This window comes from Castor canadensis, chromosome 13, assembly GCF_047511655.1.
Source record: "Castor canadensis chromosome 13, mCasCan1.hap1v2, whole genome shotgun sequence".
Classification (NCBI taxonomy): domain Eukaryota; kingdom Metazoa; phylum Chordata; class Mammalia; order Rodentia; family Castoridae; genus Castor; species Castor canadensis.
In genome coordinates, this window is record NC_133398.1 from 90,392,793 (window position 1) to 90,419,772 (window position 26,980).

General features: G+C 33.4%; 1 protein-coding gene and 1 long non-coding RNA gene across 11 annotated transcripts in view; one reads left to right on the forward strand and one right to left on the reverse strand.

Moving 5' to 3' along the window:
- The window catches only part of Agtpbp1 (ATP/GTP binding carboxypeptidase 1), a 224,142-nt gene that overhangs the window by 146,169 nt on the left and 50,993 nt on the right, over positions 1–26,980 (forward strand). For all 10 annotated transcript variants that reach the window (XM_074052257.1, XM_074052262.1, XM_074052256.1 and 7 more), the window contains 4 exons: positions 394–477; positions 1,373–1,459; positions 1,544–1,692; positions 23,418–23,505. In XM_074052257.1, coding sequence (XP_073908358.1) covers positions 394–477; positions 1,373–1,459; positions 1,544–1,692; positions 23,418–23,505 — 408 coding nt within the window. The remainder of the gene's footprint in view (positions 1–393; positions 478–1,372; positions 1,460–1,543; positions 1,693–23,417; positions 23,506–26,980) is intronic.
- LOC141415529 (uncharacterized) overlaps positions 19,748–26,980 on the reverse strand; it is a 30,255-nt gene continuing 23,022 nt past the window's right edge. The window contains exons 2-3 of the long non-coding RNA XR_012440499.1: positions 20,590–20,794; positions 19,748–19,889 (exon numbers count right to left, since the gene is read on the reverse strand). This is a non-coding gene — a long non-coding RNA (uncharacterized lncRNA). The remainder of the gene's footprint in view (positions 19,890–20,589; positions 20,795–26,980) is intronic.

A 26,980-nucleotide genomic window follows, 5' to 3' on the forward strand; every position in this document is an offset into this window, starting at 1 on the left:
CCTCTAATGATGCTATTATATATACAAAATTATTTCCGTAAGGGTTAAGTAGCAAATCCATGCCATTTTTATGTAGAAAGGTCTAATGGACATCTAGGTCTACCTCCCTTCCTGACTCCCTCCCTCCCTCCCTTCATCTGTACCTTCCTTACTTGCTTTTTTTTTACTACTGAATTGTGACTGTATTCTACATGATTATTTTTCTGGTAAATACTGATTTTTGTGTTACCCATGATATACTAATTATTGTATACAATATATAGTTAAATGATATTTTTATTTTGAGAAAATTTTATCTTTTTTACTGTTTTTCATTCAGAACTTATTTTGGAGCAGGTTGTACAGTGACATATAATAGTGAATGTTGGTCAAACTTTTCTTTTATGATTTCAGGACAAAAATTGCCCAAGATATAGAGAGGCTAATACATCAGAGTGATATCATAGATCGAGTGGTATATGACTTAGATAACCCAAAGTAAGTCTGCTTTTTAAAATCCTTTCATTAGTTTTTTTTTTTGCAGCAAAATTTCAGAGTTATTTCTAAAAGATAAATTAAATTTACTTAACTTCCACCTGCTTTATCCTTGCTGTATTTTTATCCTTTGACAGTGATATGAAGGTTATGGTAAATCAGGTTTATTTACTTAAATTGAATATGTCACAAGCTTTTGTTTGTTCTTAAAGCTCATAAAATAGTGCCGTGTTTTTGAAAAAAAAGAAATTGCCACTTAATAGTGGGGATTTCACATGAAAATACTGGTTTTTCCTATAATATTGATTCTTCATTTCCTCAGGACAAGAAATTATCACCCCTTTAGAAGCAACATATGCTTGCTAATTCTCCATAGTCCCCAGTATTCCCTTTTGCCACTCACTGTGTACAATCTGCCTTAGTCATTAAGTTACCTGTCTCATTGAAGCAATTCATTGATGCTTAACATGTTAGTTGTTTACTGCCTTAGGATTATCGTTGCTAACACATTTTAGGATTTAAGTGTATGTAAGTAAGTGAAAATTACACATATTGGCTGTGACTGTTATTTAGCCAGTTGCTTCCTCAACTGACTTCTTCAAATGAGAAAGTCAGTTAGCTCTTAGTGGGTTTCCCTTCTTCCCCATCATTCTAATATTTTTAGGAAATTTCACATTTTACTTATCAGATTTGGAGAAAATAAAAATACCTTAAAAAAGATTTTTGGTAGAAATATGAGTTCATGTTATTATTAAGAGTTATTTGTTTTAAAAGTAATGAGGGAAGTGATGTGACAGTAGTGATGTGTTTTTAATCTGAAGTGTAGTTTTGTTTATCTTTTGCTTATCTGTTTAAATGCAGTGTATTTTAATATACTGACTTTAAAATATTTATTTAGTTACATCATTCCAGAAGAAGGAGATATTTTGAAGTTTAACTCCAAATTTGAATCTGGGAATCTGCGCAAAGTAATTCAAATTAGAAAGTAAGTCACTTATAATGTGCTCATTTTGTATGTGCACAGATATTTTCCTAATTTTCATCAAATATTTTTATCTTCTATTTTCAGAAATGAATATGATCTTATTCTGAACTCAGATATAAACAGCAATCATTATCATCAGTGGTTTTACTTTGAAGTCAGTGGAATGCGTCAAGGTGTTGCTTATAGGTTCAACATCATTAACTGTGAAAAGTCCAACAGTCAGTTTAATTATGGTAAGACATTTTTCTTTGCCACTTGAGAGTACATGTAGACATCTTAACTGTAGGACAGAAGTTTAACAAAAACCCCACCAACTTGAAAAAAAATGTTTCAATGTTTTGTTTTCTGTAGTTCTCAAAATTCAGATATGGATTAAACTTTGATTTGTTAGTGAAAAGAATTACCTTGTATAGGAAAGCCCTTTAAAATTTAATGGGTGTTGTTGATTTCATTCAAAGTGAATCCAACTACAGATTTATCATTTATGCTTCAGCGGCTCCATCAGATTGTGACTTTTCAACTTTAGCTTCTTACTATGCTATGTTATGCTGATTGATTTTAGAATATCAAACCAGCCTTTTGTATGTGTGGAATAAACCCCAGGGTTATTGTGTATAATTGCAAATGTTTTGTTAAGAATTTCTGCGTTTGGGTTGGGGGTGTACCTCAGTGGTAGAGTGCTTACCTAGCATGCACAAAGCCATGGGTTCAATCCCTAACGCAGCAAAACAAAAACAAACAAAATGGACAAATGGTTTTATTTATTTATTTATTTTTGCATTTATGCATAGGAGAGCTATTGGTCTATAGTTTTTTCTCCTCTCTTCTTCTCCTTCCTCCCCCACTCCTCTTCTCCCCTACTCTCTCCTCTTTTTCCTTCCCTTCCTCTCCCCTACTTCCCTTTCTTTTTCTTCAACACTGTATTTGGTTTTGGTACCATGGTAATATTTACCGATAAATCACAAGGTTGGGTGGGGAGGATGTTTCTTCGCTCCAGTTTTTTGAGAGTGCTTGTGTAGAATTGGCACTGATGCGTAAATGTTTGGTACAGCACTCCAGTACATCTGCACCTAGAGATTTCCTTTTTTGGTAGTCTTTTAACAGTTTCTTTAATAGTTTTATGGCTATTTATATGATCTTGAATGAGTTGTGGTAGTTTGTGCTTTTTAAGAATTGGCCTATTTTGTCTAAGTTGTCAAAAGAGTTGTTTGTGGTATTCTCTTATTTTTATTTAGCATTGTTTTAATTTTTAAAAAATATTTTATTAGCATATAATATTTGTACAAGAGGGTTTCATTGTGACATATCTGTATGTGTTTACGACATACTAGTTAGATTCACTTGATTCATCATTCTCCTTCAATTCCCCTGCTGCTTCCTTAAAACAATTTTTAACAAGTTTCATTGTTTTATTTATAAAGTCATCTGGTATTCAACTTCCTTCACCCTCTCTGTTGCCCCTCCCCCTCCCACTATTACTCATCCACAAGAAACAAGACCTGTTTTACATTCCTGTCCCTCATTATTTTACATATATATTAATTGTTCACAGGGGTTTCATCGTGGTATTTTTACACATGTACATATTGACTCTAATCAGATTAACCCCCTCTGTTACTTTCTCTGTCTCTATCTTCCCCACCCTCCTGTCATTCAACAGTTTTGCTGTGTGTCCTTACGTTATCCTCATAGACAGTTGCAGTTTTTAGGTATTATTCACTATCATTCTCTTTTCCTTTTATACTTCCCTATAATTCCTTCAAACAGTTTCATTATTATAAACATGATATATATGTATATATGATCATGTATATATTGTTTTATATACATTTATATTTTAGATCTAGCTTCCACATATGAGGAAAAAAACGTGATTTTTGCCTTTTTGAACTTGGGTTACTTCACTTAACTTGATGATCTCCAGTCCCATACATTTACCTGCAAACAGCATAATTTCATTCTCTTTTTATGGTTGAATATACTCCATTATCTCTCTCTCTCTCTCTCTCTCTGTGTGTGTGTGTGTGTGTGTGTGTGTGTGTGTGTGTATCACGTTTTTTAAGTCCATTCAACAGTTATGGGACGTCTGTATTGTTTCCAAAGCTTAGCTAGTTTGAATAGTGCTGCAATAAACACAGGTGTGTAAGTGTCTCAGTTGTATACTGGCTTACATTCCTTTTGAAATATGCCAGGAATGGTATCATGGAATTGTATGGTAGTTCTATTTTCAGTCTTTTGAGGAACCTCTGTACTGGTTTCCATATTGGTGGTACTGATTTACATTCCCACCAACAATGAAGGGATCTGTTTTTCCCCTGTGTCCTTGCTAATATTTATTGTGTTCATGATAATGCCATTCTGACTGGAGTAAGTTGAAATCTCAGTGTCATTTTGATTTATATTTCATTAATGGCCAGGGATATTGAGCATTTCCTCATTTTTTTATTATATATGTATTGTTGTACTGGGGGTACATTGTGACATTTACAAAAGTGCTTATAGTATATTTTAGTTAAATTCATCCCTCCATCATTCTCCTTTATCCCCTTTCCTCCCATTCTTAGAATAGTTTCAGCAGGTCTCATTTTTCCATTTTCATACATGGGCACCTAATATTTCCATTGTTTTTACCCTCCCACAACCTTTCCTTACATATTTATTGGCCATTTGTTCTTCTGAAGATTGTCAATTCATCTACCCATTTATTCATTGGGTCATTGATTCTTTGGAAGATTAGTTTTTTGAGCATCCTGTGTATTCTGGTTTTTAATCTCTTGTATAACTGGCAAAGATTTTTCTCCCACTCTGTATGCTATCTCTTCAGACTAGTGACTGTTTGCTTTGCTGTTTAGAAACCTTTCAGTTTGATGCAGTTCCATTTGTCAGTCCTTTCTCTTAATTGCTGAGCTATTGGTGTTCAGGAAGTTACTGCCTATGCCTTTATGTTCCAGTGCTTTTCCTATTTTTTCCTGAATGAAACCTTTCTGTTTCTATTTCATGGAATAGTTAGAGGAATGTTAGTCTTGTAGAATTCAGCAGTGAACCCATCAAGTTCTGGGCTTTTCTTTTTTTGGGAGGCTCTATTGCTGCTTCAATCTCATTGCTTGGTATCTATTTAGGTGGTTAATATCTTCTTTGGTCAATTTTGGTAAGTCAAATGAACCTAGACATTTATCTGTTCTGTATTTTCCAGTTTATTTGAATATAGGCTTTCAAAGTATTTCCTTCTGATGTTCTGGATTTTGTTGGAATTTGTTGTGATATTCCCTTTTTTACCTCTAATTTTATTAATTTAGGTTTTTCCCTTCCTCCTCCTAGTCACATTGGCTAAGGGTTTCTCAGTCTTATCTTTTCAAAGAACCAACATTTTGTTTCATTGATTACATAGCATTTTTGTCTCTATTTCATTATTTAATTAATTAGTAATTAATTAGACCCTAATTTTCTTTTTATCTGCTAGTTTTGCATTTGGCTAGTTCTTGTTTTTAAGAGGTTAGATTATTTATGATCTCAATTTCTCTCTCATATGTGGCTGTTTAAAGTTATAAACTTTCTTCTCAACACTGACTTTGCTGTATCTCAAAGGTTCTGGTAGGTTATGTTTTCATTTTCATTTGATTCTAGTAACTTTTGGATTTCCCCCTTATTTCTTCAATGTGTTGTTTAATCTCCAGGTATTTGAATGTTTTACATAGTTTCTTTTGCTGTTGAATTCTGGTTTATTCCATTAGGATATAGGATGTAGGGAGTTGTTTCATCTTTCTTACATTTGCTAAGACTTGCTTTGTGTACTGAAATATAATGTATTTTGGAGAAAGTTCTGTGGGCTGCTGAGAAAAATGTGTATTGTGTGGTAGCTGGGTGAAATACTCTGTAGATGTCTGATAAGTTCATTTGGTCTATTGTGTCAATTAATTCTGAGGTTTCTTTGTTTAGTTTTTTGTCTAAATGACCTATCTGTTGGTGGGAGTGGAGTATTCAGTCTCCCACTATTATAGTATTAGAGCGCTTTTAAGTCCAGTAGTTTTTTTTGTTGTTTTTTTAATGTAGTTGGTGCATTGACATTTGGCACTTACATGTTCAGAATTGTTATTCCCTCTTAATGGATTGTTTCCTTTATTAATAGGAAGTCACCTTCATTGTCTCTTCTGACTAATTTTGATCTAAAGTCAGCTTTATCAGATAGCTACTCCTGTCTACTTTCAGTGGCTATTTGCTTAAAAGCTCTTTTCCACACTTTCACTCTAAGCCAGTGTTTGTTTTTGTCAGGGAGAAGTGTTTCTTAAAAGCAAGAAATGATCAGGTCTTGCTTTTTAATACAACTCACCATTCTGTGTCTTCTGATTTGTAACTGTGGCCATTAACATATTGAAGCATATGTAGTGTTTGCAGTCATTTTTGTTGTTTTTCTGATGTTTATTCCTTGTTTGCTATGCTTCTTGACTAGTAGGGTTTATTCTTTGTTGCATTTTCCTGGCTGTGTCTACGTTCTACATGTATGTGTAGGTTGAGTATTTTCTGCAATTTGGTGGTCATGAATTCCCTTAGTTTTTCTTTATTGTGAAAGATTTTTGTTTCTCCTTCAATTATGAAGTATAGTTTTGCTGAACAGACTAGTCTAGGTTGACAGTTGTTTTCTTTCAGTGCTTAAAATACATGTCTTCCTTGCATTTAGATTTTGTGTTGGGAAATCTGTTCTTCCAGTGGGTTTGCCTTTACATGTGCCTTGTTACTTCCCTTTTGCAGCTTTCAGTGTTTTTTCTGGTTTTTTTGCTCTGCATTGTATTTAGTGTTTTAGTGTTCTGAAAGCCTCCTGAACTGGATATCTGTCCTCTTACTGAGGTTGGGGAAATTTTCTATTACATTATTGAATAAGTTATCTATACCTTTAGTTTGTATTTAATCTATTTTTTTCTGTACCTATGAATTGTAGCTTTGGTCTTTTCATAGTGTCCCAGAGGTCTTGCATGTTCCGTTCATGTTTTCGTAGTAATTTTTCATAGTCTTTGACTGATTGATCCAGTTCCTTTATTTTATCTTCAGCCATGATACTCTAATTTCAACCTGCTTCACTCTTTTAGCAATATGTTTCATTGAAGTTTTTATTTGGGATATTGGGCTTTTAATTTCCAAAATCCAAATTGATTTCTTTTAGGATTTCTGTATTTTTATTGAATTCTTCTTTCATATCCCACATGGTCTTCTTTATTTCATTCAGGTGTTTGAATTCTCTTTGAATTCAGTAAGTTGTTTATTTGTATAATCTTTGAATTCAGTTGCTAATATATCTCCTTTTTAATTTTATTCATTATTTTGTCACTTTTAAAATTCATTGTTTGAGATTTCTTGCTCATGGAATTGCTTTTTATCCTGGAATTTATGCATCTGGGACTGAGTTTTTAGTTTGGGGTTTCAATCCTTTGTGTCCTTTTAATAAGAATTTCTCATACATTATTTAAGGCCGTGTAGTGGGTAGTGGCTGGGCTGTTGTTCACTTTCTTGTCTCTAGATTGGTGGTATGTGGTTCAGTAGTCAAACATTCCACTTTGGTGCTCTAGAAGTTGGGTATGCTCTCTATTCCACGCAGGAAGAGGAAGCTTAGCTGTAAGGCATACCAGCTAATTAATCACAATCTTGAGATTACAGTAAACTCAAATAAAGTCTGATCATTGCTTCTGCTCCTGTTTATTTTGAGGGAGAAAAGAAAGATCTCCGTGATCTAGGAAGATCTTAGCTAATAAGGGTGATAATGGAAAGGAGATAGTTGGGGTAAGAGTAATAGATTATATAGGGTATATAGTTGTATAAAGCAGGAGGGGGTGGAGGCTTAGCTTAACTACTAAGGGTTAATGAGAAAGTAGGGTGAGGTAGATAAGAAAGATCTAATTAGTGTTGTATTGGGGAAGAGAAGGAAGAGAGATGAAAATTAAACAAACCAGCAAAAAAAAAAAATTGAAAGAAGAAAAAAAAGATGATCTGGCAATCTGGTTAACTTGCTGAAAGTATAGGTAATAAAGATGGATTATGAATGGAAAGATAGAGATAGAGGCAAAATATGCATGAGAGAGCTGTTCTAATTGGGGACTGAGGTAAAGTCTAAATAGGGAAAGGCAATCAGGGAAGGATAGAGAGAATATGGTTTAAGATTCAATACTGAAAGACATGTGTCATGGTTCATTTACAGTGACTGCAGAGAAAAGGAAGGGAGAAAAGCAGAATTAAAAAGAATACGAAAGAGTATAAAGTTATCCTAATGAGATATATAAAAAAAAATCAGTACAAATTTAATGATAAATTAATTTTATCATTTTTTAAATGATAAAAAACCCAACAGTGACAAAAATAAACTTAATTAAAAATTTTCAGTTGTCTTCCTGAGCAGCCAGCCAGCTAGCCATCCATCCATCCATCCTTCCTTTCTTCCATCCATCCATCCATCCGTCATTTTTCCCTTCAGAGTCTGAGTCTTTCAAGCCAGGAGATGGCTGTCTAATTCTTGTCTTGACTCTAGAATGGAGTCTGGGCTTGTTTCCAGTATAGGGCAGCTAGTCTTCACCGCCCAGCCTTGTATTTCCTGTAAGTTTGTAGTTTCTCCCAAGCACTTCCCCTGAACTCACAGTTAGCCATATGTTCCAGCAGTGGTCCTTTCCTATATTGGAAACTGCAGCACATTTCCTGGATGTTGCGAGTAGCTATGTCCTATTCAATGGCAGGGCTCAATCTTTCGTTTCCACAGGGGAGTTTTATGTAGGTTTGTCTTTTTCCTGCTGGATCTTCTGCAAATTAAGAGTCAGAGCACTGGATGCTGGCAAGATTTTTGAGCCCTCCAGAGGGTCATGCCCTGGGACAAGCCTATGGTTTCATTGTTCTCCTTTGCCCACAGTTACCAGTGTACCTGTGGCTGTTCATGGAATCAAAGCTACTTTGCTGCCAGCATTTACTGTCTTAGCAGTTCTGCATCCCATTATGTTTGAGAATTGCTGTTAATTGGGGTGTATCCAGGAGAAATAATGGCAGGCAATGTTACTCTGTCACCATCTTGCTGTCTGTCCTTATCCTATTGTTTCGATGTTTGCAGGGTCTGTGTTGGTTTGTTGGCTTCATTCTGTGAAAGATAATTTGCTTCACTTTTGTTTTTTGTTAGTCTTATTACAGGGTTATCAACTCTATTGAAATTTTCAAGAACAAACTGTTTTATTGGTTTTTCTCTACTGCTTTTCTCATGAGATAATTTTTGTAAGACTGGTGTTTTATTAGGAGAAATCTTTAAGTATCTTAACCTCATTAAGGCTTTTGTAAGCACAAAACTAAGGGCTATTTGTCTGCCATCTGGGCTTTAGAGTCAAACATGTCTGTGGAAGATAATATAATTGTATAAACTTAATAGCAGCATTTTAAAATTAAAACATCACATTTCAATGATTTATTCTTATAATAGCATATTTTTGTGTAAAAGAAGAAAATTTTTTTCTAGCATAGAAAAAAGCTTACATTTTTTTTGTGTTCTATAAAAATTGAAGAAAAACATGTGTGACAAGTTACAAAATCTTAGGTAGAGGTCTTAATCATTTGTCATAAAGATCAAAAGCTTTAAAAACAGACATCATGTTTCAAATAATTTCTCTAATTTGTTAAAAGCATGTGTATGAATGGTGCTCGTTAAGGGAGATTTCTGAAAATTAATGCTTTTAAGAGTTGAGGTTGTTCCTAGTTGCCCTTATTTATATGGAAAATAGGAAATAGTATATTCTAGAATTGCTTCACATATATGGGATAAAAGCTTTAGTCATTTATTAATTCAGTAATTCTAGGAGGATTAGGTTGCATAATATCATAATATGGTTTATTAAAAACACATTTCAAGGATTTTAAAGTGTTTTAAGTTGTCTAATTTTTAAATGGTTTATTCTTTTAAACATGGATACTTTGACTAAAGCTTCAATAGTTATATTGGTTTACATGAATAATGATAGGAAAATCTTGGTAGTCTATTTTACATTCCTTAAACTTTTTTTTTTTGCAATTTTAGCATGTGACAGCTAATTACTAAATGTGATTAGTTCTTAGAAGCATTTGTTGACATTTAAGCCTTCTTATAATTTTAGAAGTTATTTGTACTCATTCATAGTATAAAAATAAGTAAATATATCCAGTGTTTACTTAACTCAAAAGTATATGCTAGCAGAATGTTTTTGAGGATAAAAAGAACAATTAATTAAATGTAATTTTATTTGTATTTATTTGTGTACTCCTTAAGAGTAAAATGTTAAGCCGTGTTTATTCCTGATATGATAATCCATATAGGTTTTTGAATAGTGCTATTAGTAGATGTCATTTTTACTAACTACATTAATTTGTTCACTTAAAAATAGTACTCTTAACATTTTAAACTTTGTTAAGCAGTTTAAAAATTTAAATTAAAAGTATACATTTGGAACAAGTCTCTTTTAAAGAAAAACTATACTTCCATGAGGCAGATAAAATAATCGCTTCCTATAGTGTCTTTTGAAAATTTAAAATGAATAAAACTCTGTAGCTAAAACTAACTCAAGCAATAGACAGATGGCTGTCTTATTTTTAAATTTCTTATCTTCCTTCCCTTTTCTCCTTTGCATATTTTTGTATGTAGATCAGACTTTCTAAACTCATTTTGTTGAAAATTTGAAAAACAGGACAGTATTTAGAAGAAAATTAAAGCCACTGATAATGCATTGCCCAGAGACAATCACTTAAACATGTTTTGTTTTATACCAGTCTTTTAAAATAATGCTGCATAACATAGTTGTATATTTATTTAAAAATAAGGCTGATAACTATGCTATTTCATATTTTGTATTGTTAACATTTTTTCTTGTCATTACGTATCCCTCTGAAACAGAGTTTATGGATATCCTTTGGAGATACTATAACTTATTTTTCCAAACTTTTCTTTGTTATAAGTTAAGTTGTTTCTAAAACTTTCTATTTTTAATGTTGTTGAGATAAACATTGTTGTACATAAATATTTGTTTAATTCATTATAAACTCACAGAAGTGGAATTTCTTCATCTACGTGCTGGCTGTAAATGCATTGTTTTCTGATTATAAAACAGGGTACCTTTAATAAGGGAACTCTGTTAAATTAAAACCAGTTCAGAGAAGAAACTCTAGGAAGGGAACAGGGGAGAACATCCAGAAAAAGCACTGTTTAACATTTGTTATCTATTAATTTTACTCACATTAACATAACTTTATTTTTTATTTTATTTTTAAAATTATATTATTTTTTTACTAGGGGTACATTGTGACATTTACAAAAGTACTTACAATATATCTTAGTTAGATTCATCCTTCCGTCATTCTCCTTTATCCTCCCTTCCCCCATTCTTAGACAGGCATCGTTTTTCCATTTTCATACATGAGCCCATGATATTTTCACCCTATTCACCCTCCTACACCCTTACATCATCCCTGTTCCCATTGGTACCAACCCCCAGATGGAACATGTTTTGCCTTCCTGTCCTCTGGTTTTGAAAAAAGACATTTTTGTTTGTTTAAGATACTATACCGAGAATTTCATTATGACATTTCCATGTGTATATGTATTGTATCCTGAATTGGTTCATCCCTTCCATTTTCTACCTTAGTCCTATTTTTTTGTTTATTTCAACAGGTTTAAAAACTCTATATCCATTTTTGTATAGAAAGTATATCAACCAACCTTCTTTACTTCCTTCATTTACCTTCCCCCTCCTGTTATACCCATCCCTTAGCGTGGCCTGTTTTTCATTCTTGTCCTTCAGTGTTCACTTGTCCTGTTCGTTGTTCACTGGGATTTTTTGTCTTCATATTATACTTGTTCATGCCTTGTGCTTTAAGTCAGTGTAACCTACCTCTACCACACTTTCTTGCCATTTTCCCCCATCCTGTGTTGTTTAACAGTTCACAGTGATATTTGCATAATTTTAAAATTAAATTTTACCTTTCTGTGAATTTGTGATTAAACTTATTTGTAGCACTATATATTCTTTTTACCACACAATAATTTATAAAAATATTTCTCCATAACAATTAAATATTATTCAGCATCATTATTAGTAATACCTGTGTAATTTTCTGTTGAGTAAAGTACAACAAATTATTTAAATGATAAAAGACTGGTAAAGATTTAAGTCTTTTTAACATCAAAATTGTAAGCTATTTTGCAGTATACATTCTTAATTTTTTGTTTTTGTATATGCCATTACTTTTCCATGCTTCAAAAAATGAGAATGCTTCAAAAAGAATGTATGAAGCTGGGCATGATGGCACACATCTGTACTCCTAGCACTTGGGAGGCTGAAGCAGGAGGATTTTGAGTTTGAGGCCAGCCTGAGCTATATAGTGAGGTCCTGTCCCCAAAACAAAACAAAATAATGTTCCTGAAGACTAGGGAAAATGGATACTACAGTGCTGGAAGAAATATTAAGTTAGTTCAGCCCGTTTGAAGTGCATTTGATAGTATGTGTTCAGTGGTTACATTTAACTTCATTCATTTGAATTTATTTTGGTATTGACTATGAACTGAGATTTAATTTATTCTACTACTGGTAGTTAAGTAGCTACAACTGAACTTTTTTTTTTCCACCGAAGAGTTTTCAAAGCATTGTTGAGAATTTATTGAGTTATTTATCAAACATTTCCCATTTATAATTCATTTACAACTGTGTACCTGATACCCACTTGTAAAGGAAAACATACATCGTTTCTCTTTTCTGACTGGTCAGGTAAGTAAAAAGAGATTAGAAATTGGTAAGGTATCACCATAATTTGTTCGTAATTCCTCATTGTTTGAATCATTCTGACCATTTTATCTTTGTTGGTTTGAAATACAATACTTCTCACAAGCTGTGGCTCTAACTATACACTAGTATTTACTTAGAGACTTGTTCTGGTAAAACTAAAGAAATTAATTTGACTTTATAATACAGTTTAACATTTTGTGGGGTTTTTTGCTAAACAATTTAAAATCTTTTTCTGAATAGTTTACTATGAATGTTTCATAATAATCCTATCAGGTACCAAAAATTTCTGCTGGATTAAATTCATAGAATAATTTGTTGGAGAGAATTATTTTACTTTGTCTTGCCACTTAAAAATGTGGTGCACTGTTTGTTCAAATTTTTTTTTGCCCTCACCTAAGGTTTTCAGTTTTCTATTTATAAGTTTTACACATTTCTATTTACTTTATTTTTAAGTATTTTATGTAGTTTTTGTTATGAAAGAGTTATTCCACCCTATTTTAAGACCTCATTGAATTAAGGGCTCAGTCCCCTAAGACTGCCTTCTACTTCAGATACCAGTTGAAAGTAATGGTTTCCCAGGTTTAATAACTTGCTCTGACAGTGCACAGTCCACTGGTTATTATAAAGAATATAATAAATGGTATAGATGAACAGCCAGATGAAAGGGTATTAGGGTGATGTCTAGAAGCATCCCAAGTGGAAGAGCTTTTCCCTCTGTGGAGCTGGAACATGTTATCACTGTGGCATGTAGATGTGTTCACCAACTTAGAAGCTGTCTGAACACTGTACTTCAGGGATTTTTATCACATTGGTATGATTGATTAACTCAGTCTCCAACTCTTTCTCCTCTCTGAAGGATGGTGATGGGGCTGAAAGTTCTAAGCTTCTGATCATGGCTTGGACTTTCTGGTGATCAGCCCCTATTTAGGAGCCCAGCAAGAAGTACCTCAATGGAAAAAAGATGTTTGTATTACCAAGGAAATTCCTGGAAATTTAGGAGCTGTTTGTCAAGAACCAGGGTCAAAAGCCAAATATTGTAACAAATGGTATTCCTAGCCTCTCTCTTGCTTAGGAAATGATGAGGGTTTTAGGATTTCTGTGCCCATAACTAGGGTCAGAGGCCAGATAGTAGGACAAAAGATGCTCCTTGACCCCATTTCACTCAGGAGATTATAAGTGTTTTAGGAGCTCTGTTGTCAGGGATGGGGGTTGCAGAGACCAGTGCATATTTATTCACATTTCAAGTGTATTCTCCCCCTCCTCCCTGCACTGTTCCAGTTCTGGGGTTTGAATCCGGGTCTCTGAACTTGCTGTACAGGTGCCCTACCACTTGAGCTAAGGCCACCAGCCAAAGTATGACATTTTTGCCTGGGGCCAGGCTTGGACTATGACCCTCCTATGTACAGCCTCCTGTGTAATTGGGTGGCTGTGTACTTGGGCATAGGAAAATACCACCATGCCCATCTTTTTTATTGAGATGAGGTCTTGCGAACTTTTTGCCTACTCTGGCCTTGAACTGTGATTTTCCTGAATTCTACTTCTCAAGAAACTAGAATTACGGCTTGAACCATAGCTCCTGGCTCAAGCTCTCAGTTTTAAAAAGTACTTTTTCATATTTTAATGCAGTGTTATTTGACACCTAGATGTTTGTAACTTTCCCACATTCCTTTTGTATTTGCCCTTTAATAGTGTAAAATAATTTATCCTCTCAGTCTCTTTTGCCTTAAATTCTATTTTTATATTGTCTTGGTTTAAAATAGCTTGATATATCTTTGCCTGTTGCTGTTTGTAAATAGAGATGGGATTACGTTGTTTGATCCTTTGTCTTTTAATAGATGATTTTAACCTATTAAAATTTTTACATTGTTGTGTTTGTTTTTTCAGTGTATGTATGTGTACACTACTTTATTGTTTCCTGTATTTGTTACTCTTTTGTTTGTTTGGGTTTTGTTTTGGTTTTTTGCCAGTATTGTGGTAGAAGCTCAGGGTCTTGCATGCTTTGTCACTTGAATTATACTACCAGCCCCCTGCACTTTTTTTCAGCCCCCTTTCTTTAGTTATTTTTCAGGTAGGGCTGTGATCCTCCCACCTATGCCTCTTGAACAGCTGGAATTACAGGTGAGCACCACTATGCTGGTTTGTTCTTTGAGACTGAACCTTGCTATTTTATTTCCCTGGGCTGCCCTTAAGCCTTGATCCTCCTGTCTCTGCCTCCCAAGTGTGAGCCATTGTGCCTTGCTTTATTTGTTATTCTTTATGGGACTTCAAATACAGCTATAAATTCCCAAATACAAAACAGTTAAAAACCCACAAAAATAGATTATACATTGAAATGTTTTCAGTCTTGCTCCATCTGTCTTGTTTACTAGAGATTCTTCCTAGACTCTGACAAAACATCTACTATGAGTTTTCTTTTTATTTCCATATATTTATAAATATTTAACAAGGAAGTTAGTACAAATGATAGACTAAGAAGATGTATTTTTTTTCTTTTTTGGTGGTAGTGGGGTTTGAATTCAGGACTTTGTGCTTGCGAGGTAGGCACTCTACCAGCTGAGCCACACCTCCAGCTGTATGTATAATTTGTAATGAAACTCTCATTGAATTTGTTAGGTTAATAAGACATAAAACAAATGTTGGTTCAGCTTAACATAAATAGAATTAGAAGAAGTATTTTGGTAAATTAGAATTAAACATTGTAAGCAGTTGTAACTAGCTGTGTAGTTAATATATTGTAGCCATCAGAATCATTTTGACTTCATTTCCAGTATGGTGCTGATGACTAAAGGAATTATTTGTGGTGAACAGCTTATTGTCTGTAACTCTCTCCCTCTCTCTCTCTCTCTCTCTCTCTCATTGAGGCTTGCTGGTTGGGAAAGTATATGTTGATTTCAGGAAATGGTCCCAGTAGAAGTTTTCTTTGTCAGTGTTCCCAAAATGGACAGTCTGACCATTGCTTTTGTTTCTCTTGCCCTTTTCTTTGAGACATTTTAGTTTATTCCCTTAAATAGTTAGTTTTCTCATAAATGAATGAACTTAAACGTTTTACAATATTTATATTTCTAACTTTATTCTTAATCATAAACAGAATACTGCTAAATTTGAAAATTTACATCGCTTTATAAAATGCTATAACGTACTGTCCCCTCACACACAGATTACTTGAAAGAGATTTGCTTAAATCGCCACTAGATGGCAGACTTGCATTTTAGTAACAACCTTTTTTCTTTTTTTTTTTGTTTTTTTGTTTTTACATTCCCTAACCAAGGCTCTTGTCAGCTATCTGCCATTTGCCTATCATGTTCATCAACAGTAGTTACTTAACACTTCCAGTTTCCAATAAAGAGAACAAATTCTTACACAGGTGTCCTTACATTTGAACTTAATATTAACATTTTGTGTCAAATACTAACCCTAAATTTAGTCTGTGCTCAATTCCCATGAACTTAACCAGAATGAAAGAATTGATTTTCTATAAAGTTTTCAATTTAGGTATTTCTTGACTAAGGTAAGCGAGTACCAATCTTTGCAATTTAGAACAACCTTTTTTCATACTCTCCCTGTTTCTTTCTCTCCCAGGGACATGAGGATTTTTAAGTACCTCTGGCATAAATTGAACATGTTTAGAAACAGGCAACGGGATAGACTTTTGGAGTGTAGTCTGTGTGGTGTTTCTACCCCCATCCCCATAGTAGTATATTCCAGACCTAAGGATTGAGCTATATCCTTTGCCTAGGGAAGTCTTCCCTGACTCCCCATATTGAATCAGCATCTTGGACAGATGTTCTGTATAATTTTTTTTTCCTTTTTGGGGTGCTCTTTACAATTTTATTTATGTGTGTAGCTGACTAATACTTTTCCTACTCAATCCTCCTCCCCTCAACTTGTGTGTAAATTTCCGAGATAGGAACTGTGTTTTTGTGTTGACTGGTGTCAACATTGGTAGTCTGGCATTTAGTAGATGTCCAGTAAGTATTTGTTCAATAATTGGGGCAAAGGATGAATGAACTATGAGGATAATCCTATTAGGAACATAAAATGAGCATGCATAAATGTATTGTCAGGGCAATGTTAGTTCAGTTTATGATCATCAACTCTTTCTGAATATTTCATGTTGAAATAATTTTAAGCTTACAGAAAAGTTGCACCCTGTGTCCAGATGTTGAACATCTGAATGTCCCATCACTTTGTAGTGCTTTGGTTATATTTTCTACAAATAATGGCATTTTTTTGTGTGTAACTGCAGTATAGCTATTAGGATTAGGAAGTTATCATTAACACATGAAAATACCTTCTAATCCTTAAATACCTATTAAGTTTCACTTTTTTTCTCAGTAAGAACACTTAGCTAAAAATCACATTCTTTAGCACTTCTGAATATTTTGGGCTTTTTTGTTCAGTTGATCTGTTGTACTGAGAGTGGTATATTGGCATCTGCCATCAGTAGTGTCTTTCTATTTCTCCTTATGTTTCTTGCAGTTTTCTTCTTTATATGTGATGTTGATCTTACCTGGCTCATGGACATTAAGTATTGCTATATTTTCATTGTAATTTTGAAAAGCTCCTCCCCATTTCATTTAATTTATTTTGGCCTGAAATCTACTTTGATCAAAGAATTTTAACCCCTACTGTGTTGTTTCCATGTGGCTGCTATATCGGTGATTTAGTGTGATTGGTGTATTGGTGATTTAAAGTTTGTGGTATATTCTGTCATCTCGTAATGCTGAATGCCTGGGAAATTAGTGGTTTTATTTGTGTTACTTGTTGAATTTATTTATTTATTTGTTGGTGAAATTTGTGGAAAGATCGATTTAGGCAATTGGAATTTTCCGCTAGAAAAATCTCTATTATAATACTAGCTGTATTAGAAGCTTATATTTTCCTTTACAGAGTCCTTAATGAGTCCAAATGACATATTCAACTTGTGATGGCTACTTTTGGCTCTATTCAAACTACTTAAAATTTTCTTTGTTCTCCTCATCTGTTTAATTAGGTGCTAATTCAGTGCTAAAATTTTAAGATTCTATGATTCTATCATCGATGAGTAGTACCTAAAACACCTCATCCTTTCTTCATATTTGCAGTTAATATTGACCATGTCCTCATTAAAACCTTGGACTTACTTGGATATTAGAGACAAATGCCATTGGATGTTACTCTGGCAATTTAATATTTTGATGGCCTATATTCAAGTGACAGGATTGATAATATTTACCTTATTTGTTTTAGGCACATGAAATTTTAACCTTTGGCTAATGGATAATTCAGTTTCTCAAATATAACCTTTCTGTTTCAAGTTGAGTAGATGTGGTTTATTGAATCTGAGTACCTTACTTGATTGACTTTTGCAGCCTATTGTGTCAAATATATATAGTCAAAACTTCCAAATATAGCTCCCTTCACTAGAATTTAGTAATGTCATTTAAAAATGATATAAGAAAACACTGTCTTTTAAAAAATTAGAACACAAGATAAATCTAAAATGCTCTTTGACCTTAACCTAAACTGTTTTTCTACTATAGTTAATTACTGCAATGAGTGTTTGGTGTATGGAGATGTTTGAAACTTCAGATTGAAATGGTTCACTGAGTCCCAGTTAGGAGCAAGGAAGTCAGACATTTTTTGTGTGTATCAGTGAAATTGTTGCATTTCAGAACAAAGAGAAAATCTTAACATGCTTTCCTAAAAGAATGGGTTGTTTGAAAAGAAATAATGATTAAAACAACAGCAATTAATAGTCATTGAATATTTACCAGGTGCCAGACCTTGTTCTAAGTGCGAACACATGTGATACTGTTTTTTTTTCCTTTTTTTTTTTTTTTTTGGTGATACTGGGGCTTGAACTCAGGGCCTACACCTTGAGCCACTCCACTTGTCCTTTTTTTGTTAGGTATTTTCAAGATAGGGTCTCTCGAACTATTTGCCCAGGCTGGCTTCAAACCATGATCCTCCTGATCTCTACCTCCCGAGTACCTAGGATTATAGATGTGAACCCCCATTGCCTGGCACATGTGATACTCTTAATTGACACAACACACAACCCAGTGAGGTTGTTACCCTCATTTTACAGAAAAAATAATAGGGGTATAGAGTACTTGGTAGTTTTCCAAGATCATGAATCTGGTATGCCACGAAGTTGAAATTCAAATCCTCCTAGTCTGTTTGCAGAGTGCCTGCTCTTAATCACTTTCTTGTTCTGCATATGAAAAATTAGATTAGTATTGGACTTCTCATCTGTGTCACTAGAAGCTGGAGACAGTCAAGTGTCTTTTCCAAAGTCTGCATTTGTCTGCCAGTAAACTATATTTTGGTGTATATAAGAATTCAGGAAATATGCTACCTGAAAGATAAATGACTTGGAATGTATAACGTGTTAAGTAAAAACATTCTTTTAAAGGGGAAAATATGAGAGAAATGAAACTTGACTTGGTGGGATGGCTTAGTAATTTACTTTGATATGGTCTCAGAAAAAAATCAGCTAATTGGTACTGAGTAAGGATGGGAAGTACAACTGAAGTGTGGCAGAAAGTCTCCATACTAAGAAATAAGAAAGGAAACATGAAAAAATGCAAATGAACCAGTAAAAAGAAGAAGGTAAAGAAGGAGAAAAAGCATTTGATGAGGAGTAGAAAGAAAATAAGATGAAAGGATTTGAAGGAACTATGTGTAGGTCATCGCTAAGTATGAATGAGCCAGAATACTCTCAAAAACCAGATTTTGAAAGTTACACAATTGTGAGTGTGTGTGTATGTGTATGCTAGGTCAGTGACAAAGGTTGACAATGCATGATTGGCCAAAGATAAACTAGGCAAGTGGCAAATAAAATAAAGTGAATATGGCAATATTAATGTTAGACAAAGAAAAACTCAAGGTAAAAAATAACAAATAGGTCAAAGATAGATATTATTTATTTGCAACTTATAATACTTAAAGGTGCTGTTAGCCTTTTTATACAATGCAGTTATAATTGGCACCCACATAGGTAGAGCAAAAGCTCCAAGAAATGCAGCTTTATTGCAAGACAGCTAAAAGTGGGAAAATGAGACCTGCTGAAACTATTCTAAGAAGGTCAGGAGGAAAGGGTATCAAGGAGAATGATGGAGGGATGAATTTAACTATGATATTTTGTAAGCACTTTTGTAAATATCGCAATGTATCCCCAGTACAACATTAACATAGTAATAAAAAAAAACAAGACAGCTGTGAGAATTTAAAATATCCTCTTCCAAATTTGATATATCAAGAAGTCAAGGGCTGGCAGTGTGGTTCAAGTAGTAGAGAGCCAGCTTTGCAAGCCAGAAGCCCCGAGTTCAAACCCCAGTCCCACCTCCACCCTCCAAAAAAGACTACCAAAAAGAAAACTCTAGATGCAGATGCACTGAAAAATTCTACCAACTATTTAAGAATTAACATCAATTCTACAAAAGCACTTTCAGAAAATTAGAGAAGAGCTAATAGGAGAACTATTGATCTGTAGTTCCTTCCCCTTCCCCTCCTTTCCTTTTTCTTCAACACTGTATCTGCATTGGTACTATGGTCATACTTACCTGGTAAATCATGGGAAATGTTCATTCCTCCTCTGAGAGAGATGTGAGCTGTAAGAAATGGTGGAACTAATCCAGGAGTCCAGTGGAACAGAATGAGAGGCTGAATGCTGGGGAACATTCCTAGAAAGCAACTCGTCCAAATTAGAATTGTAAATTAGTGGAATCCAGGAATTAGGCTTAAAACTGAAGTGGAATGGGTTCTTAGAAATGATAGGATATAATGATCACTGAAAACTATTAGTGATATGGAAGAAAAAGCCCCACAAATTTTCTCTCATAAAGTAATAAAAGAACAACAGAAAAATTGTACAAAAATATCTCGCTTGAAATGTGAGCCAAAATGTCATGTTTAGTATTTGATGAAGTACATAAAATGTGAAGTAACTTTGAATCTGATCTTGGAAACATTTTGTTTTGGGGAGCACACATCTTGACTTTGCAATGAAATGTATTTACAGAATCTTAATATATTTAAGTACTACTTCTCTTCAGCTTTTACACTCTGTTTACAGAAGTAGCACAGAGTTATTTTCATGTTCACAAGATGCTTAAAAGCAGAGAAAACTCATTGATTATTTAAAACATGTTCTGTGGATTTCATTGTGATCTAAAATATTAGTAGAAATTAACAAAAGGTACATATTACATGGAGTTTTGGGATTTGTAATATTCTTAGAAAAAACCCAAAGAGGAAATTTACAACTAATAGTAGACATTACCTATAAATCTGCTGTCCAATAAGATAGCCACTAGCCACATGTTTGTTTAAATTAATTAACATTAAATATTTTAAGGGCTGGGTGTGGTGTCTCACACTTACAATTATAGGTATTTGGGAGGCGGAGATCAGGAGGATCGCAGTTTGAGGCCAATGCAGGCAGAAAGTTAGGGAAGCCCCATCGCAACAAACAAGCTTGGCATGGTGGCTCACAGGTATGGTTCCAGCTACATGGAGGCTGTAGGTAGAAGACTGTCAGTCCAAAACCAGCCTCAGGCAAAAACGTGAGTCCTTATCTGAAAAATAACTAAAACAAAAAGGATTAGAGGTGTGGCTCAAGTAATAGAGTACTTGCCTAGCAAGCTAAGGTCCTGAGTTCAAACTTTGTACTGTCCCCAAAATTAAACATTAAAAAAATTAAGTTCTGCAGTAAAGCTAGTCTCATTTGTAGTGCTTAATAGCTACCTGTGGCTAATGGTTACCACATTATACAGTGTAGCTATACATTTTTTTTCTAGCAGGAAGCTGTCTAGCAGATAGCTCTATCTAGAAAATAGTGAAAGGAGAACACTTTAGTCCTAACGGATATATCTAAACTTAGTAAGTTGAAAATTGACATATTTATATTTAAAATAAAAAAGACTGAAAATAAGTATCCAACCTAAGCAATTAGAAAAAAGACATGGGCACTGTGGCTTACACCTGTAACTTTGCTACTCACAGGCAGAAATTGTGAGGATCATGGTTTGAGGGCAGACCAGGCAAAAATTCCACTGAGACCCCATCTGAACCAATAAAAAGTTAGGCATGGTGGTATACACCTGTCATCACAGCTACATATAAAATTAAGAGGATTGATATATCATGATCTAGGCTGCCCTGGGCATTATTCAGAAGTAATGAAAGCAAAAGACCTGGAGGCATGGCTCAAGTGGTAATGTGCCTGCTTGGTAAGTGTGAGGCCTTTCTATCAAAAAGAAAGAAAATAAAAGAAATTAGAAAAAGAAGAAACTAAAGGGAGGTAAAAGAAGAGAATTAATAAAAATAAATGCTGAAAATAATTAGAACAAAATGAAACAAACATAGAAATATCAAAAGATGATTGAAAAAACCATACAAATTCTATATAGACTGTAACTTTTGAAAAGGAACTGAAAAGCTGGGTTTGGTGGTACATGCCTGTAGTCCCAGCAAATTGGGGGATTGTGAATTTTTGAAGTCGGGCTGGACTACACAGTTTATTAGTCACCATATTGACACAGTATTATGATATTATATTTACCCTTTAAAATAGGTTGTACTCTTGTTATTCTAATAAATAATAGAAATAGATAAATGATTTAAAATTAATTTTTCTAAAGCTAGTGTAATATCAATACCAATACCAACTTAACAACCAAGATACAAAATTCTACATAGTAGCTATTTTAATCAATTACTACCAAAAGAATAGCATTTCCTTGGAATGCAAAGATAGTTCACAGTAGGAAACCAGCCAACATAATTTATCTGACCAGTGGTTTAAAGGAGAAAAGTCATGTAATTCTGTTAGTAGATACTGAAAAGGCATTTGGTAAAATAAAACTTTTAGTACTAGAGATGTGGCTCAAGAGGGAGAGCACCTGCTTTGCAAACGCAAAGTCCCAAGTTCAAACTCCAATTCCCTCCCCCAAAATTAATAAAAATAAACCTTTAAATGTGATAAAAATTCTGGCGAAACAACTTAAATTTGGCAATAATAAGAGCATTTACTACCTACGGGTGTTGAGGATTTAATAACTTTTAATACATGTAATAACACAGTAGTGTTTGGCACATATAAATGATTCAGTGTTTGCAATTTTTATTATACATGATTAAAATTGACTTGGAAAAAGGCAAATGTTGTATTGAATGGCAAAACATTTTCATTTAAAGTATGAGCACAGCAGTTGTTTGTTCTTACAACTATATCATTTTTTTGAGATGGTGATTTTTTGAAATGCAGTGAAAGTAGAAAATGAAATAGTTAACTACTCCAAGAGTAGATAAATTATTTAAAATTGTACATAATATGATTATATAACTAGAAAACCTATAAGACTAGTAAAAATCTAGAAAAATTAGTGTGTAAATTGTATAATGTGAACTTAAGACATATAAAAAATAGTTCTTCATTGTTGAAGTAACCAATTAGAAATGAAAGTGAAAAATATCTTATAAAATGCAGATAAGCTTAACAATATTTATGTACCAAGAAAATAATTATATCATTAAATTAGAATTTAAGGGAAGTCAAACCCACTCTCAGTAAAAGTTGTTAGTCTTTCTAAAACTAACATGAATTTAAGTCAATTCCAGTTAGAAATCTAATGTATCATTTTAGGAATTAAATATGATTTTATGTTCACATAGAAAACATTTCTAAGAATTCCCAAGAAAATATACTGTATAGTTAATCCTATTTTAATTAACAACCCCCCTCCCTGCTAGTAACACATATTTGTATAAAGAAGGGTGGTGCCAGAGCAACATGCATTTTAGTTGCTCTTTTTCTCATTGGAATCCATGGAGAGTTAGAACATGTTTGTTCATTATTTACATGTTTTTGCCATTTTACTTCTTACAAGGAAAATCTTACCTTTCATTGATTTAGTTTGCAAAATTTTAATAGAAAAGATTTAGTGATGTTCCATCTAAAGTTATAATCCCATTTTAGTTAAATCAAAACAATGAAAGTATATTATTGGTTGACTTTGCTTAGATTTCTAAGAAATTTCTCAAATTTATTTAACATATACAAAAAACCAAAATGTGATTATGTAATTTATTTCAGCTTTCCTGAACTTTGCTGCTTTCTGCAAGGGCAAGGTTAATTTTTGACTCAAAAATTCTAAAAAGAATTCTCTCTTTCTCTTCTAAAATGCACCCCCCATTTTTTCCTTTCAAAGGTATGCAACCACTCATGTATTCAGTTCAGGAAGCATTAAATGCCAGACCGTGGTGGATTCGTATGGGGACTGACATTTGTTACTATAAGTAAGTATTCTAAGAATGGGATACCAGCTTACAAAAGGGGATATTAGCTTCATTGAACTATTTCACTGTAAAGGTAAAAATAGAATTATTATATTATTTGAATAGTCATGCTGTCTAAAACACTTTTTTAGACAAATTTATATTCAAACCATGTCTCACTTAGATATCTGTTATGTATCTTTTTTTTTTGAGACAGGATTTCAGTGTGTAGCCCAGGCTGAGATCCAACTTGCCCTCTTCCTGCCTCACTCTATTAAGTGCTGGGATTATTGGCATGTATCACCACACCCAGAGTGTCCTTAGCTTTTAAAAAAAGTGCTTTAAAACTCTAGAAACTTCATTCAGTAAAAGTGAAAGTAGAAATTACAGGTAATAATTTACAGTGGATTTTTGTTCCTATAATATCAAATGTAATTCTTATCTTTTCCCTTCTTGTATTAACACATAAATGTTTACTTGGTTTTAATTTCTAAAATATTTTATCTGGAGATACTCTGGAGTTACATTGCATCACCTTACATAAGTCTTGTTTGACTTCAAGTAGATAATCAGCTTTTATGAATTAGAAGAATGAGAACAGAATTTGAAGAAAGAATGAGAACATGTACATAAAAAGAAATAAATACTAGATATCACTTACTATTTCTATGGAGTAACTGGATTATTCTTCATCTCCATTCTAAATGATCTAGTATTCTATATTCCTTGCTTCCCATTTTATTCTATTTCTGCAGGTCATGTGTTTCCAGGTATCTCCTATTTTTTTTCCTGTCATACTTGTTTTATTTCCCATACATTTTAAAAAGCATAACTACTGTCCACTCACATCCATAAAATTGACAGCCATTCTTTGAAATCATTCATTACTCAATTAAATTTTCCTGGTGTCTCCATCATCCTTAAGATATACTGCTGTTACTGGGACACTTAGAATACTTAGTTCTTTTTAAAGTTTTATTTATTTGTTTATTTTTTGATGGTGCTGAAGTTTGAACTCAGGGTCTCAAACTTGCTAGGTGGGTAAGAATATTTAGTTTTTGTTTATGTGTTTCCCTTTATTTGGAAAATTGGAATATGTGATTTAATATTTCACAACTACAAAGGTCATGAATAAGTCATAAATAAGATTTTAGAAAACAACCACTTAGAAACAACCACTACAATTTTCTTATCTTACCTTCTGTGAATATTTTGCTAATACAAACACATAAATTCAGATTAAACTCTTAAAATTTAAGCTGCCTATACATCTGGTTATGTATCTGATCTTTCAAATTAGGGAGAAAAACCTTAACCTTTATGGTATGGATTATTCTGTCCCTTACTGTCTCTTCAGTGATATATATTATGCCCTACATATTCATAGAAAATACCAATTGGTATGAGCTATGTTAATAACTGGCTTATGGAAATATCAAGTAAATAGTTAATGAAAACACTCAACTCAAGTACACTGGATGTTCTACATAAAATGATTAGTTTCCCTTTGTTCTTCTAAATTTGTGAATCCTAAATAAACAAGAAAGTGTTCAGCTTTTAAAACCTGTGTATCTGAACTAATTATTTTAATCTTTTGTTCTTTCCAGTGATCATTTCCTATAAATAACACAATTGCATATATTTTACAATTTCAATCTCATATTTATTCTCTTATGGAATGCTAAGCTTAATGTTACTGTATTGTTGTACAAGCTGTTAAAATGTGACCACTTGGCATCTCAGTTTCTTCTCTTAAATCTCAACCCTGAAGCTTCTGCAAAGTAGATTTTGACTTCTAATATTGTGCTTAACTAGCACCAATGACCCTTCTTTTTTAGCTTTGTCAGACGAAGATACTTTCTTAAAATGTCCAAATAGTTTGTCGCATGTCTTTTATAAAGCGTAAGTTCTTCAGTGCCGTTACTTTCTGGGAAAGAAATGGTCCTTGAGCTTCATCTTAGTAAGGGTTCCCCCTTATTTATTTATTTTTTAGCAAAACAAATAGCAAATAAATAGGAATAGAATAAAGGTAATAATGTAATTCATCTGCACTTGAATGCATTTCATATTTCTTTTAATGGCAGTGTAATATAAAAATACTCTGATCATTTGCCTCTCTGGCATCACATTGGATTGAAGCAGAGATGTTCTGAGTAGTTTTTGGCAGAATTATTTAGATTATTAAAGGAGAAAACCATGTTTCTCAAAAAGCTATTTCTTTCATATTTCTCTAGTTTTGCGTAATAGAAATCATTAATAAATGCATGCTTTTTATATTTCAAAATGAGTGATCATAGCATAATAAGTTGTTCTGGTCTATGTAAGGGGAGATGGCAAGATTGTTTATTTTTGAGACAGCATCTCACTATCAGCCCAGGAGAGCCTCGAACTTGTAATCCTACCTCAGTCTCTCAAGTGCTGTTAGTATAGGCGTGCCCTATTACGCCCAGCTAGTTTAATTTTGTTTTTCTCTTGATACTTCTAGATCTAGAACTAGAGTTCAGTTCATTTAAACTAACATTTGTTAACCATTTTCTGTGTAGTAGGAACTGTTATAGTTGTTTTCCTGAACCTGAAATTCAGATAGTAAGGTTAAAGTCTATTTTTGCATTGTGTTGTGTTTTAACTTTTCATGTTAGCTCAGTCCTCTCATCCTTGGTTCTCATATATATATATTTATATGGAATAAAATTGCCTCCTTGCAATACTTGAATTAATGTATATTTTGCTGGTTAATAACCTATAAACTGCCATATAGCTATTAGGTGGTTATATAAATACCTCCCCAAGTAGATGTTAAATTTTTTGGATCCCTGCCAAATAGTTGGCAGGGATTGTTCTTGAACTTTTTTTTGCATGTTTCTTAATCCTTAGCACCTTGTCATTGGATAGCTATACAGGAAACAGTGACTAAATTACTGAAGACTACCAATTTGAAAATACTTTGAAAATTTATGTATATGAACAAATACCTGTAGTCCCTGATGTTTCAAAACCTGGTCTTTCAAGAGGAGTTGGAATTTCAGAAATTAACTTGATAGAGCATCTTTAAATGCAATGTCAGCAGTATTTAAAATCTTGAAAACTTAAAGCTATTTAAAATCTTTTTATTATGGAAATCTTCAAACGTCTATAAAAGCAGAGAATAAGGTAATGATGCCTGATGTATGCAACATCCAGGGTCAGCAGTTAGCACATTTAGTAAGGTTTGCTTTAGCTCTTTGAAAAACCCTTGCTTCCACACTGAGTTGTTGTTGTTTACTAAACGCCTTGCATACATAACATCTAATCTTCACAACAACCATATGTGGTTGGCATTATTATTCTTATCTTTAAAGAAGGAGACTCAAACTTGCATAGTTACTTGCTCAAGGCAACAAATAGTAAAATTCTACTCCAAATTATGTGTACAATGAATTTTTAAGGGAATTTCCAGATAACACATTTTATCCAGAAATACTTAAATATGTATCTCTAAAAAGACCTTAAAAAAATC